Source organism: Oryctolagus cuniculus, chromosome 12, assembly GCF_051225735.1.
Source record: "Oryctolagus cuniculus isolate XC-2025 breed Fujian yellow rabbit chromosome 12, ASM5122573v1, whole genome shotgun sequence".
Classification (NCBI taxonomy): Eukaryota; Metazoa; Chordata; class Mammalia; order Lagomorpha; family Leporidae; genus Oryctolagus; species Oryctolagus cuniculus.
This window is the reverse complement of record NC_142878.1, coordinates 17,047,076-17,063,577: the sequence shown is the minus strand read 5'-3', so window position 1 is coordinate 17,063,577 and position 16,502 is coordinate 17,047,076. Positions and strand designations below refer to the sequence as shown.

Genomic DNA, 16,502 nt, shown 5'->3' with positions numbered 1-16,502 from the left:
GGATTTTATAGAGTGCTTTTTTGCATCTATTGGGGTGATCATATGATTTTTATTCTTCATTCTGTTGATGTGATGAATTACAGTTAATGATTTCTGGATATTGAACTATCCCTTCATCCCTGGAATAAATCTCAGTTATCATGATGTATGATCTATTTGATGTGTTGTTGGGTTAGTTTGCTAGTATTTTTGGGGGAATTTCTCTTTCTGTGTTCATCAGGGATATTGATCTATCTTCTTCCCTCCCCTTCCCTCCCCTCCCCCTTCCTCCCTTCCCCCTCCCATCCCTCCGTCCCCCTCCCTTCCCCCTCCCATCCCTCCGTCCCCCTCCCTTCCTCCCTCTCTCCCTTCCTCCCTCCCTCCCTCTCTCCCTTCCTTCCTTCCTTCCTTCCTTCCTTCCTTCCTTCCTTCCTTCCTTCCTTCTACCTGTGTGTCCTTCCATGTTTTGGAATCAAAATAATGTTGGCCTCATCGAATGAAATAGAAGGATTCCCTCTTTTAATTACTTGCAATAGTTTGGAAAATTCAGTGTTAGCCCTTCCTTAACAGTTTCAGAGAATTCATCATTGAAGCCATCTGGTCCTGGGTTTTTCTTTGTTGAGGGTCTTTTTATTACTGATTCAATCTCATTACTCAGTGTTGAACTGTTCAGGTTTTTATATATCTTCATTATTCAATCTTGACATAATTACAAGTTACATATATCCAGAAATGTAATCACTTCTTCCAGATTTTCCATTTTGTTGCAAGGTAGTTGTTCATAATAATCCTTAATGATCATTTGTATTTCTGTATTATCAACTGTAAAATCTAATTTTGTTTTTTTTTTTATTTTTTAGTTGAGTCTTCTGTACTCTATTTTTAGTCTAGCTAACAATTTATTGGTTTTGTTTGTGTTTTCAAAGAACCAACACTTCATTTTACTGCTCTTTTATATTTTTTAAGTTTCATTTATTTCTGCTCTGATGTTTATTATTTCTTTCCTTCTGCTGACTTTGGGTTTGTTCTTGTCTCCTAGGTTTTTGAGATTCATAGTTTGGTCATTTATTTGATATTTTTCTTTTCTTTTCTTTTGAATATAGGAACTTAATTGCTATAAACTTCTCTCTTACTATAGCTTTTGCTGTAGCCCATAAGTTCTGGAATATATAATTTTCATTTTCATTTGTTTCAAGGGGTTAAACAATTTTTCTTGGAATTTCTTCTGTGACTCATTGTTCATTCAGGAGAATTTTGTTTGTCTCCATGTGCTTGTATAATGTCCAGAGTTTCTTTTGTTATTTTTTGTTTTATTCCATTGTGGTCAGAAAATATATGTAACATGATTTTGATTCTTAGAATCTGTTGAGGTTTGTCTCATGATCTAATATGTGGTCTTTGCTAAAGATTGTTCCATGTGGTGATACAAAGAATGTGTATTCTGCAGCTGTTAGTGTTCTGGCCTGTTAGGCCTATTAGATCTATAAAGTGGCTTAACTCTGATGTTTCTTTGCTGATTTTTTGTCTGGATGATCTGTCTATTCATGAAAGTGTTTTGTTGAATTCCCCTAGTATTATTGTTCTAGAGTTTATCTCTCTCTTTAGGTCTATTAATTTTTAAAGATAAAGTTGGATGCTCTGGCTTCAGTTGCATATGCATTTGAAATCATCATATCTTCTTGCTGAATTGATCCATTGAATATTATGTAGTCACCTTTTTGTCTTTTTTTTTTACATCAGTCTGAAAGTTTATTTTGTCTGATGTAAGTACAGCAGGACTTGCTCACTTTAGGTTTCCATTTGCATCGAGTATTTTTTTCCATCCTTTCACTTTGTGTCTGTTTTTCTTTTCTGGTGAAGTATGCTTCTTATAGGCTGCATATTATTGGGCTGTGTTCTTTTTTTCAACTCAGTCTATATCTTTTATTGGGGGAATTTAGATAATTTACATTCAAATTTATTATTGATTAATAATAATAATTAACCCTTTAATAATGATGAGTAATCTTATCATTGAAAAAATGACTTCTGTTTGTTTTGAATATCACTTGTTCTTTGTTTACTGGTGATTTTTGTAGTTTTACATAATGGTAGTTATTTTTGTTTCTTTCCATAGGTACAAATCCCCTAAGTATTTTTTGTAAGACTTGTCTGGTGGTGATGAATTACTTTAATTTTTGCTTGTTTTGCAAAGTATTTATTGTGGGGAGCAACTCGGACTATACTGTTACTGGAATTAAGACTTATTCTATGCATCTGCTCTCCCACTGTGGGGAGCAACTCGGACTATATTGTTACTGGAATTAAGACTTATTCTATGCATCTGCTCTCCCACAATATGGCGCTGGGAGAGAAGAAAGAGGCTTCTACACTGCTGCCTCCAGTTCAACCAAGGAACTGTAGGACCTGCTCCTGGTTGGAGGAGAGCAGCGTGCTCGGCGTGTGGATAGCAGAGTTGGGATTGGTGGAGGAGGACTATAAAGGAGGAGAGAGACGGCATGCACCAGGAACATCTATGGGGAACATCTATGGGGAACATCTAAGGGAACCCGTGCAGCCCCCGAGAAGAGCCGGCCGGCGGTGTGCCGCTCCCCTGCGGAAGTGGGGAATGCAGCCAGGGGGAACTGCCTTTCCACGGAGGTGGAAGGGATAGTAGCCAACCCGGGAAGAACCAGCAGCAAACCCGGGGAGGGCCGAGCAGACAGAAGAACAGCGCAGGGTCCTGTGTTGCTCCTCCACGAAGAGGGGGAGCGACATTTATTTTACATTCATTTATGAAAGATAGCTTTGCTGAATAAAATATTCTTGGTTGGCAATTGTTTTCTTTTAGTATTTGGAATATATAATTCTATTCCCTCCTGTTCTATAAAATTTCTATTGAAAAATCTGCTGTTTTTCAAAGATTTCCCTTAAAAAGTGACTTGATGATTTTATATTGTGATATAAAATTTCTCTGTTCTATATTTTTGAGAATTTGCTTATAATATAGCATGGTGAAGATCTTTTCTGGTCATGTCTATTTGGGATACTATCAGTCTTCTATCTTTAGATGTCTGTATCTTTATCCATATTGGATAAATTTTCAGCTATTATTTCACTGAATAGGCTTTTGATGTATTTAGTTGTCTTCTTTCCCTAAGGAATTCACATGATTACAGAATTAGTCCTGGGAGCTGACGTTATGGCATAGAGGGTAAAGCCACCAGCTGTGATGCCAACATCACATATGGTTGCTGTTTCCAAACCTGGCTGCTCCTCTTCTGATCCAACTCTCTGATAATGTACCTGGGAAAGCATCAGAAGATAGCCCAAGTGCTTGAGCTTCTGCACCTATATAAGAGATCTGGAAGAAGCTCCTGGCTCCTGGCTTCATCCTGGCTTAGCCTTGGCCATTGTGGTCATTTGGAGAGTGAACCAGCATATGGGAGACCTCTCTCTGTCTCTGCTTCTCTCTCTTTGTAACTCTGCCTTTCAAATAAGTAAAATAAATCTTTTTAAAATAAAGAATATTAGCTTTTATTTATTTATTTATTTAATTTATTATTTATTTAATAGTGTCCCAATGGTCTTGGAATCTGTCTTCATTCTTTTCTATTTATTTTTATTTTTTTTATCAGACTAGGATACTTTAAAACCTTCCTTCAAATTAAAATTTTCTTTCTTCCAGGTGATGTAATCTGCTGTTGACACTTTAGATTGTATTTTTCCTTTGACTTACTTGGTTCTTTATTTCAAGATATGTTTGGTTCTTTTTCAACATCTGTTTCTTTACTAAATTTCTCATTCATATCATGTATTGACTCCAATTTAATTATATATCTGTACTCTCTTGTATCTCTTTGAATATCCTTATGGTCATTCTTTTGAATTCTTTTTTTCCCTATCTTATTTTATTTTTTAAAAAATATTTTAAGGTGAACAAATTTCATGTATTTCATATATACAGATTTAGGGACGTAGTGATAGTTCCCATCCTACCTTCCCACCTGCCCACACTTCACCCTTCTATCTCCTTCCTCTCTTACTCCTTCTCTTAAGTTTTAAGATGATTTACTTTTAATTTATTTTATAATCACAAGATTAACACTACACTAAGTAAAGAGTTTAACAAATAATAATAGAGAAAACAATGTTCCTCAACAATACAGACAAGAGATCTCTAAATGTCTATTTCACTCCTATATATTTCATTTTTGGTACTCTATTAGTTATTACAGATCAGGGAAAATTTATGGTATTTGCTTTTTGGGACTGGCTTATTTCACAAAGTATAATGGTTTCCAGTTGAATCCATTTTGTTGCAAAAGACAGGATTTCATTCTTTTTCTACAGCTGAGCAGTATTGAATGGTATATATACACCACAATTTCTTTATCCAGTTGTCAGTTGATGGACATCTGGGTTGATTCCATATCTTAGCTATTATAAATTGAGCTACAATGAACATGGGGGTACAGATAACTCTTTTATATGCTGATTTCATTTCATTTAGGTAAATTCTCAGGAGTGGAATGGCTGGGTCATATGTTATATCTATTTTCAGCTTTCTGAGGTATCTCTATACTGTCTTCCACAATGGTAGTTCTATCTTATATTCTCACCAACAGTGGATTAGGGTACTTTTTTCCCCACAAAGTCTCTGGCATTCATTGTTTGTTGATTTCTGTATGAGAGCCATTCTAACTTGGGTGAGGTGAAACCTCATTGTGGTTTTGATTTGTATTTCCCCGATGGCTAGTGATCCTAAGCATTTTTCATGTGTCTGTTGGCCATTTGAATTTCCTCTTTTGAAAAACGTGCATTCAAGTCTTTTACCAATTTCTTAACTAGATTGTTTGTTTTGTTGTTGTTGAACTGCTTAATCTCTTTTTTTTTCTTTTGACAAGCAGAGTTAGACAGTGAGAGAGAGAGAGAGAGAAAGGTCTTCCTTCCATTGGTTCACCCCAAAAACGGCCACCACAGCTGTTGCTGTGCTGATCTGAAGCCAGGAACCAGGTGCTTCTTCCTGGTCTCCCATGCGGGTGCAGGAGCCCAAGCAGTTGAGTCATCCTCCACTGCCTTCCTGGACCACAGCAGAGAGCTGGACTGGAAGAGAAGCAACCGGGACAGAATCCGATGCCCCGACTGAGCATAGAACCTGGGGTGCTGGCACCACAGGTGCAGGATTAGCCTGGTGAGCTGCGGTGCCAGCCGAACTGCTTAATCTCTTTATAGATTCTGCATATTAATCCTTTATCAGTTGCATAGTTTGCAACTGTTTTCTCCTGGTGGCCTCTTCACTTCGTTGAGTATTTCCTTTGTACTGCAAAGGTTTTCAACTTGATGTAATTCCATTTGTCAGTTTTGGCTTTGATTGCCTATGCTTCTGTGGTCTTTTCCAAGAAACCTTTGCCTATGCCAATGTCTTGCAGAATTTCTCCAATGTTCTCCTCTAGTTTTTTGATGGTATCAGATTGTGGATTTAGATCCTTGATCCATTTTGAGCTGATTTTTATATAAGGTGTACGGTAGGGATCTTATTTAATGCTTCTCAATTTGGAGATCCAATTTTCCCAGCACAATTTGTTTAAGAGTCTGTCCTTGCTCTAGGGATTGATTTTAGCTCCTTTCTCAATGATTAGTTGGTTGTAAATGCATAGATCCATTTCTGTAGTTTCTGTTCTGTTCCATTGGTCTACATGTTGTTTTTGTTTCAGTGCCAGGCTATTTTTTTATTTTTTTATTTTTTATTTATTTGACAGATAGAGCTAGACAGTGAGAGAGAGAGAGAGAGAGAGAGAGAAAGGTCTTCCTTCCATTGGTTCACCCCAAAAACGGCCACCACAGCTGTTGCTATGCTGATCTGAAGCCAGGAACCAGGTGCTTCTTCCTGGTCTCCCATGTGGGTGCAGGGCCCAAGCACTTGGGCCATCCTCCACTGCCTTCCTGGACCACAGCAGAGAGCTGGACTGGAAGAGAAGCAACCGGGACTAGAACCGGCGCCCATATGGGATACTGGTGCCGCAGGTGGAGGATTAACCAAGTAAGCCTCCATGCCAGTGCCAAGCTGTTTTGATTATTATTATTGTGATACCTCCAGCCTTGTTTTTCGTGTTTAATATTACTTTAGCTATTTAGGGTTTCTTGTGTTTCCATATCAATTTTAGCATTGTTTTTACATATCCGAGAAGAATGTCATTGGTAATTTGATTGGGATTGCATTGAATCTGTTAATTGCCTTTTGTACTATGGACATTTTGATATTAATTCTTCTAATCCACAAACATGGAAGATTTTTCCCACTTTTTGTGTCTTCTTTTTCTTTCTTAATGTTTTGTAATTTTCATCTTAATTAGAGATCTTTCACTCCTTGGTTAAATTTATTCTAAGGAATTTAAATTTCTTATAGCTACTGTGAATGGGATTGATATTGGAAATTCTTTCTCCGCTGTGGCATTGTCTGTTTGTACAGAGGCTATTGATTTTTATGTTAATTTTATATCCTGCCACTTTACAAAACTCTTCTATCAGTTCCAATAGTCTCTTAGTGGAGTCTTTTTGTTCTTCTCTACATAGAATCATGTCACCTGCAAACAAGGTAATTTGAATTCTTCCTTTCCAATTTCTATCTCTTTGATTTCTTGTTCTTGCCTAATGACTCTGGCTAAAACTTACAGGAGTATATTGAATTGTAGTGGTGGAAATGGGCTTCCTAATTTGCTTCTGGCTCTGAGTGGAAATAATTCCCAGTTTCCCTATTCAGTATGATGCTGGCTATGTATTTGTCATAAAATGACTTGTGTTGAGGAATATTCTTCTATACCCATTTTTTAAGGTTTTCATAATGAAAGTGTGTTATATTTTATCAAATGCTTTCTCTGCATCTATTGAAATAATCATATAGTTTTTGCTCTTCAGTTTGTTAATGTGATGTGTCACATTGATTAATTTGCAAATATTGAACCCTCCCTGCCTATCACAGATATATCCCACTTGGACTAGGTGAATGATCTTCCTGATGTGTTGTTGTATTCTTTTAAACATTTCTTTTAAATAACATTCTTTTAAATAATAAGATTCTCTGGCATTTGGTGCATATACATTTATCATAGTCACATCTTCCTGTTGACTTGACCCCTTAATCATAGTGCCCTTCTTTGTCTCTTTTGACAGTTTTTTTGTTAAAGTCTATTTTGTCTGATATTAGGTTGGCTACTCATGCCTTTTTTTCTGCTTTCTGTTAGCGTGGGATATCTTTTTCCATACTTTCACTCTCAGTCTCTGTGTATGTTTGTTGGTGAGATGTGTTTCTGATTGGCAACAAATAGATGGATATTGTTTTTTAATCCATTCAGCCAGTCTGTATCTTTTAATTTGATAATTTAGGCCATTTACATTCAAGGTTACAACTGATAAGTAAGGACTTGGCTCTTCCAGTTTTCTATAAATCTTCATATTGTTTGCCTTGGATTTTCTTTGTACTTTTACCGAGAGATTTTATGCTTTACATTCTTTCATAATGATGATTATCTTTCTGCGTGTAGCATGTCTGTGAGCATCTTTTGTAAAGCTGGATGAGTGTTGACAAATTCTTTTTATTTTTGTTTGTTATGGAATATATTTATTTCACCTTTATTCATAAATGAGAGCTTTGCAGGGTACAGTATTGTCCAGAGAACCAGCTACACTTTGCATTCTATTGTAGTTACAGAGTTCCCACAGTCACAATGTGCAAGGTTCCCACAGTCACGGGATGCAGCAGATCCACTCTTCCTCACTAGCCTGTCCCATCTACAGAGAGATCAGAGACATTCCCAGAGCCAGCTGCCTGTGGGTTCTCCACCTTGGCAGTTTGAGTCCCAGAGCTTGTGATATGCTGAGAGATGGGGGCTCCTCACAGTCCTACATGAGTGCCCAGCACCCTGTCATCCCTCCCAGCCAGACTCATTGTCAGTGAGGAATGGGGATTATTCCCTCTGGTAAAATTCCCTGACCACACATATGCAAAAGGGTCACTACAGTCTCTACTTGTGTCAAAATGGTGCCTTCTTCCCTCCAGTTACCGGGTGCCCTTGTGGAGGGATGGGGAAAAAGAAATGTGGTTTTCTTTTGCTGGATTAGGCAAGTTCTTTGCCCCTTGTTAGGGCTTCAGGCTGGACTCAAAGACAGTGTGCTCTATGAATCTTTCTCTCAGATAATATCAGTGTCATGGACTGCCATAGTCTCTTACTCTCCAAAGCTGGCATCTCCACCAGTTGCTGGCTGCAGGAGTCATGTGATGTTTCTCTCCTCATTGCTATATATCTGCATGTTCAGTGCTGCTCCATGGTGTCCATCTTCTTTCTGTAGAATTCCCACTGCAAACTTCTCTCCAGCTATCCCCTTGGAATGCACTTTCTCTAAAGCAGCACGTTTATTCAGCCATCTTGGAATTGCCCTTCTTTTGAATTCTTTATCACGCTTTTCATCAATCTCCATGTTTGTGGAATCTGATATTAATGTGCTATTGGATTTCTTTTGTGACATCATATTGCCTTAATTTCTCTTACTTCTTGTGTCTCTACATTGATATTTGTGTATCTTACAGATCAGTTCTTTTCATTGCTTTTGAAAGGGTGGCTTTCATGGAATGAATGCTTTTTCCTGAGGATGTGTCTTCAAGTGTTTGGTAGGCTGCTTTGCTTGATTTCTACTTGGACACTGAAGAATCACCTCCCCCTATCTTCTTTCACTCTTAACAATGGAAGCAGTATCAGGAGCACAGGGAGTTTCTTTTAGTTCCAGCAAGGGTTTGTGGGTATTGGTGCTGGTGACCAGGGCCATGAAAGAGTTAGACTCATGTCCATGGCAGGTGTGTGGTTTTACCTCCACTACCCCCTCTCCCCCTCAAAAGCTCAGGTCATAGCAGGGCAGGAGTCTGGGTCATTTGTCAAAGTTGGAACTGTATGGATAATGGAGTTGCCCAGCATAGAAGCTGTGCACAACAAATTACGTCCCTCAGAGCTGGAGTGGGGCAGGACTCTGATAGGGCTAATGTCTGGGGAATTCAATGGAGCTGTGGTGGGCTAGAGGAGAGGGCTATGAAGTCCAAGAAGGTATGTGCAAACAACTACATCTTCCATAGTGAGGGCAAGTTTGGGATGTGGCAGCACTGGAGTCCATTGTGGTCTTCAAATATGAGGTGGGCTACAGAAGGGAGCCATGTGGCTCAGGTGGGTCTGCATGACTAACCACCTGCCAAGGCCAGGGCAGGCTATGACTATGGCAGGGCTAGAATTTTGGATGATCACCAAAGCTGAGCCCACTAGGAAGGGGAGCTGCACTCTGGGCAGGCATACACAATCAGCATGCCCATCAAAGCTGGGGTGGACTTGGGCTACAATAGGCCTGGAGTCTGAGGTTTCTTTATTCTTTCTTGATGTAGGTATTTGCCCCTATAAACCTACATCACAGACTCCTTTTCTGCATCCTGTAAGTTTTGGTATATCTTGTTTTCATTTTTGTTTGTTGTAAGATCGTTTTTGATTTTTTTCATCTATGAGTTGTTCAATAGTGTGTTGTTTACTTTTCCATTTTTTTTTTGACAGGCAGAGTTAGACAGTGAGAGAGAGAGAGAGAGAGAGAGAAAGAGAGAAAGGTCTTCCTTCCATTGGTTCACCCCCAAAATGGCCACCACGGCCAGTGCGCTGTGGCTGGCACACTGCGCTGATCTGAAGCCAGGAGCCAGGTACTTCCTCCTGGTCTCCAATGTGGGTGCAGGGCCCAAGCACTTGGGCCATCCTCCACTGCCTTCCCAGGCCACAGCAGAGAGCTGGACTGGAAGAGGAGCAACTGGGACAGAATCCGGCGCCCCAACCAGGACTAGAACCCGGGGTGCCGGTGCCGCAGGTGGAGGATTAGCCAAGTGAGCCGTGGGGCCGGCTACTTTTCCATTTTTGTAACTTCTATTTTTCTTATGTTATTGGTTTCTAGTTTTTCATATTACTGTGTTTGGAAGAGATATTAGACATGATTTCCATCTTCTAAAATTTGTTAAGACTTATTTTGTGACCTAACGTGATGTATCCTGGAGAATATTCTGTATATACTAAAAAAAGAATGTGTATTCTTCTGTTAAGTGGAAAGTTCTGTTAAGTGGAAAGTACTTATCTCTTTGGGCCACTTGATCTCTACTGTTGTTCAAGTCTGCTGTTTCTTAATTAATTTTTTGTCTTGGTGTTCTATTCATTATTGTAAATGAAATATTGCAGTCCCCTACTATTATTGCATTGCTGTCAATTTGTTCCTTTATATCTTTCAATATTTGCTTTATATATTTAGGTGCTCTGTTGTTGGATGTGTATATATTTATTTTGTTCGTCTATCATCTTGTTTAATTGGCCCTTTTATCATTACATGATGACCTTTGTATGCAGAGATACCTTTTACTTAAAATCTATTTTTTTTTATGTAAGTTCAATTAACTGTGCTCTCTTTTGGTTGCCATTTATATGGAATACCTTTTTCTGTTTCCTCAGTAGGTCCCCCTATCTGGAACTTATGAGATTGTTGGCTGTGTGTGAAACCTTCTGTGACTATGGAGGATAAATGCAAGCAGATTGATATTCTAGGAAATTTCAAAGAATACTAGCCCAGGAGACTCTCCCAAAACTTTCTTTCTTCTCATCAGAAGCTGTGCTGACACTGCTCATTCTGCTTATAGGCCCTGTTCATTATGTTTTCTTCTCATTTACTCAATGTATATCATTTGCTCTCCGGAGCACTGAGGAAAACAAGAGAGGCACATCATGGTTTGCATCCTCCAGGAGCTCACCAGCCAGACTGTCATGGAAGAAGCATAAGAGCACAGAGTATGTGCTTGGCTGACAAGGAGTGTGTGTGGGAGAATGGCTGCCAATGCTGCCCAGGCCATGTCTGTAAGAATGTGCCCGGAGAGCTGATTGCTGCATTCCATGCTGTGTTCTGTGCCCAGGAAGTGGCTTGTGTGTTATATTTTCTAGACTCCATGTATGAGGAGGACCTTTGTGTAGTTTTGGAAGCACCACTCATAAGTTTCTATCATTCTTAGCATTTTGATCCATTTATCAGAAGTCTTTCTTCCTAGTATTCAAAAAGTTATTTTTTTTTTTCAGCATTGAAATTTAGGAATGTCCACAATTATATATAAAGTGATGAACTCATTGTCTTATAGAATCATTTAATTTAAACATTTTATTCCACATATCTGAGACTGATCATCAGCATTTTTTTCCATTTTTTTAATGATAAGAGTTGTCTTGCTGGCGCCGCGGCTCAATAGGCTAATCCTCCACCTAGCGGCGCCGGCACACCGGGTTCTAGTCCCAGTCGGGGCACCGGATTCTTTCCCAGTTGCCCCTCTTCCAGGCCAGCTCTCTGCTGTGGCCCGGGAAGGCAGTGAAGGATAGCCCAAGTGCTTGGGCCCTGCACCCCATGGGAGACCAGGAGAAGCACCTGGCTCCTGCCTTCAGATCAGCACGGTGCGCTGGCTGCAGTGCGCCAGCCGTGGCGGCCATTGGAGGGTGAACCAACGGCAAAGGAAGACCTTTCTCTCTCTCTCTCTCACTGTCCACTCTGCTTGTCAAAAAAAAAAAAAAAAAAAAAAAAAAAAAAAAAAAGAGTTGTCTTACATTGATGTGTGGGGCTCCACAGGTAGAAAGGAGCTAATGGTGGCAGTGGATCATGCGAGCTTGGTTATGTGGGGGTGGGGTGTCAGTGGGACTGCAATTGACCTTCCAGCTCTCCTGAGCACTGATATTAGTAAGTGGGTAAATGCTGTGGTTGTGGTTTTCTGCTCATGTATGTATCAATATGCAAAGACCTGATTGCACTGATCTTTTCCAGAGCTGAGAGCTGCTTGAGTTATATAGTGCAGTTTTCTTATTTTATAAACAGGCAGACAAGGCCCCATAGGAGAGAGGGAAATGCTTTGTCTGAATCTGATTGCAACTGCTTTACTTTATGACATGGAGAAAAATAACTCAGTATTGTGGAGATTCAGTTAAGTGGAGGTAATCACAGTTTCTTCCTCATGGGGTCATTGTGAGAAGTACCTGAGATGTGTATGTAAAGCACTTAATCCAGTGCCAGGCACACAGTTGATGTTCAATAAAAGTTAATTATTTCTACCACTGTCTAATACAACTGACTAGCGACTAGGAGTAAGGTCTCTTGGCTATTTATAGAACATCCTTTTTCCGTCAAGACAAAATTAACCAAAAAGTTAAATCGGAAGAAATGATTGTGCACAGATGGAAATTGCAGGGGCCGCATGGACATATTATATTTACGGTTTGCTCGGTCTCTGTAGTGCCTTTTCCTCCTGTCTCCGTCCATTTTCTGTTGCTATAATGAAATACCTGAGGCAGGCAATCTACGAAGGATAGAGGTTTATGTAGCTCACGGTTCTGTGGGCTAGGAGGTCCAAGAACATGGCCTGGTACCCTCTCCTCATCTGCTAAGTGGTCTTGTGCTGTCCTGTAACAAGGTGGATAACATCGCATGGTCAGGTATAACAAGTGCGCTACCTCAGATCTCTCTTCCTCTTCTGATGATACCGCCAGTAGCATCATGGGGCTCCATCCTCATGATCTTTGTTGGTCCTAATCACCTCCTGAAGGCTCCTTTTCCAAATACTATGAGCAGGCAAATTTGGGGATTAAGTTTCCAACCCTTCCAAATCATTCTACCTCCTCTTTTCTTGTGGAGCATGTTTCCAAAGCTGTCACCGTATGTTCAGCTATAAATCATACAAAAGACTTAGATATATGAAAGCTGGAAGTGTCTTCACCTTCCTCTGTATAGGGTGGGGAAACTTGGAGCCCTGGGTGTTGCGATAGAAAATCTGACTCTGGCTCCCAGCTCACATTCTATGGCCTGACTCCAGCTTGAGTCCCCAAAGTTGTAATGTTGGGAACAGATTTCTGCCCTTTCTATCTGCTAGTTCCACCGGAAACATCAAATCAGAAAGTATTGAAGTGTGTCAAACTGAAACTGAAAAGCAGAATACAAATGGAAGGCATTCTTAGAATTTGGTAGTAACTTATTGGATTTTAAACATTTTTATTCGAAACAAATACATCAACTCTTAAAAATTTAAATCTGAAACTGGTATAAAATTATCTAAAGCTAACTTTGAATCCAGTGGTAAAAATGAGAAATGAAATGATTTTAGTCAGAATTAGACTTTCATGTAATTACTAGAATAGAGAGTCGTGTTCTGTGAAAGGGAAGGCATAAAATAATTGAATGAAAACCACTTTAGGTTATTAAGAGATGTTTAATTTTCTACTTGGTCTTGTGGTGTTCTTTTTGTATATTTTAACAATTTTATTTAGGTATAAATTAGGTATCGTAATTTCTTTGGAAGTATGCAATTAAGTAATTTTTATCAAGTTTAAAGAGTTTTGCAACCATCACCTCAATCCAGTTTGAGTACATTCCATCATTCCATAAAGGTCCCTAGGACCCATTCTTAGTTCTTGTTGTTACTCCCAGCCATAGGTGATCCTGATCTCTGTGTTTCCCTTACTTTACTTTTTCCGGAGAGATTTTGTAACCAGGACAGTACAATATACAGTTATTTTTTACCTGGGATGTCTTATGAGCACATTTTAAAAATTTTTCATCACAGAGTTCCATGGTGTAGCATGCATTATATTTTAGTTATCCACTCACTATGAATGGACATTGGGAATGTTTCTAGTTTTCATCTATTTTGAATAATGTTGCTATGAACATTCATGTCTCAGCTGGCTTTATGTTTTCACTTTTTTTGGGTAGATTCCTTGTAGAATTAATGAGTCATATGATAAATTTATGTCTAAGTTTTAAAGAAACTACCAAAATGTTTCTCACAGTGTACACTATTTTATACTCTCACTAGCAATGTATGGGTGTCTCTAATTACTCCACATCTTTGGCTTTCCTCATATTTTATCTTAGAAATTCCACTTCCATTTGAACTATAATTAAATAGAAAAGATGCTTTCATGATTCAGTGGTAACACTGAAGTCTCAATTAGATTAATTGTTTGGCTGTGTACCTTTGGTTTAATAATAGTCTCAGTAATTGGGAAGAATTGATTTATGTTGTTGAACTAATAGTCCAGTTGCCTAGGGAGTATATAGTAAATAATTAATGACAATTTACTGCAAGATTTCTTGCAGAACATGCTTTGTTCAGCCTTCTACTGTTTTGTTAGGGATTTCTAATTATTCAGGAAACGAAAATAGCTTTATTTAGAAGGTACATGTGTTGTTGTTGGTTGTATGAGTTTATGGGGTATACAAGACCCTGGAACATTAAGACCTGTGACTTGTTTGTCATTTTAATAGTTAGGCTATACAATGACAGACACCAGCAGGTACTCATGTCAACACAAGATTTTTTAAAAGAAGACATTTATTTAAAAGACAGAGTTACACACACAGACACACACACACATATACCTTCCATCTGTTTGTTCACTCTCCAAATGGCTGAAATGGCCAGGGCTGAGCCAGACCGAAGCTAGGAATTTAGAGTTTCATCTGGGTCGTTCATGTGAGTAGTAGGGACCATGCCTAAGACCATATTCTGCTGCCTTCCCAGGTGCATTAGCGGGGAGCTGGATAAGAAGTGGAGCAGCCAGTACTTGAACTGGTGCTCATATAAGCTGCCAGCAGCAGCTTAACCTGTTGTGTGCCTTAATACTGGTCCCAATACAAGCCTCTACTTCATGTGTGGTAAATCCCTGGTGTACTGGGGTGAAGTAATTTCTATATTTCTTTCCAGATTGTTCACAGAACCTTGGCAGCCATGTTGGGTTCCCTTGCAGCATTGGCAGCACTGGCTGTGATTGGTGATGTAAGTTGAAGCATTGAGAATTCTTGATTTACCACTTACTAGAATGTAAGACTTGAAGACACCTGAGGATTTAGGTTTAGTGACATTTTTCACTATGTTACAAGCTCCTTGGACAGTTTTTCAAAAGAACCATGCTAGAGGTGTGATCTAGAGGCATCAATGATTGGCTTGTTTTTGCTTTTATCACATACACAAACACACATGTACATACATATACATCCCAGGGCTTCTGTTCCCTATTTTGGTATAGGAAAGGCTCATTATGACTATTCATTTTCCCAGAGCTGTGTAGGTTAGTGGTATTAGAGCTAGATATACTCTTGTCAGCTTTTGGGAAACAGAAGGGTAGCAGACTGTGGGGTTGAGGCCCCTGGAGATGTATATATGAAGGGAATGATGTCCTACTGTGGTCTGTTTGTAACCCATCTGGCAGGAACATGGGGACAAATGTTGGGAAGCAAGAGAGGCTAGGTGCCCACTGAAGATAAAGGCCCAGAGCTGTTTGAAGGGCAGTGCTGGAATCAAACTAAATCCAAGTTGACAGCACACAGAACTGGATTTGAAAACAACTCTATGGAATTCAAGGACTGTTCTGAACACTGAAAGTAGAGGCCGTTAAATCAGCCAAAGAATAAGAACTAATTTAAAAGTTATGTTGAAAATGTTGAGTTAGTTATTTTTGATTTATCCTTTGAAGGTTGGCTTAGCTTGGAAGTAGCAGTAACTTGAACATTTTGTTGTCTACAAGTGGCATAAGCAAATGATAACCCTAAAGGTAAAATGTCCCAGAACCCTAACACTTAGATATAAAATTGTTGTTATTTTTATTAATGATTAAGGAGTACTGCCATAGTAGTCTAATACTTAATATGGCAAGAACATGCTGCAGAAAACCCATGAGCCACTCACCATGCTTCCCTGTTCTAGAAGCTAGACTCTGTGCCATCATTAAACACTCCACTCCTCATTCTTTGTGGCCTAGGAGTGGAGTAAGTGGGCACACGGAAATTAGGAGAGATGTTTATCCAAGTTGTCACCTGGCTTCATTATTATACTAAGGAAGAGATACATGTAGTGTCTAGTGAGAATGCAACCTTAAGGGTCAATTTTGTAATTCAGACCACAGTTCTTCCTAGAGTTGCCAAGGGATAGAATTAAAAAAAATGTAGTGCTAAGTGCATAGATCTGACGTTGCAGATGCGTTGGGTCATGAGTATTTCCAGCAATGATATGATTTAATTTCAAAGGCAAGTGAATGCAGTTTCCAATGAGTCCAATGAGTGGATTTGCAAAAGGTAACACATTTTTAGAGCTTATCCTTGGGAGGGTGATGCACAGGATTAATTGGCAAATTTGTGCTTTGATTGCAGAGACCCAGTCTGACCCACGTGGTGGAGTGGATCGATTTTGAGACCCTGGCCCTGCTGTTTGGCATGGTAATTATAGTCCTCCCAGTGGGACATGGCTGTAAGTCTGCTGTAACCTGGGTTCTTCTTTTTTGCCTTGGCTGCTGATAACCCTTCATTATATTAAAGATTCCGGGCCTCTTGACAATTAGGGCTTGATTGGAAAGTGTTAGTGTAGGTCTATCTAAATCCTCTTGAGGAGGAATAGAATGATTTAAGCCTTGTTTAGTTAGTTGGAGAATTTCATTTTAAGGTCTGACAATTAAATAATA

General features: G+C 39.3%; 1 protein-coding gene across 1 annotated transcript in view; it reads left to right on the top strand.

Moving 5' to 3' along the window:
* The window catches only part of OCA2 (OCA2 melanosomal transmembrane protein), a 369,302-nt gene that overhangs the window by 130,134 nt on the left and 222,666 nt on the right, over nucleotides 1-16,502 (top strand). The window contains exons 10-11 of the mRNA XM_008269748.5: nucleotides 14,753-14,824; nucleotides 16,195-16,260. Of these exons, the coding sequence (XP_008267970.2) occupies nucleotides 14,753-14,824; nucleotides 16,195-16,260 (138 nt within the window). The remainder of the gene's footprint in view (nucleotides 1-14,752; nucleotides 14,825-16,194; nucleotides 16,261-16,502) is intronic.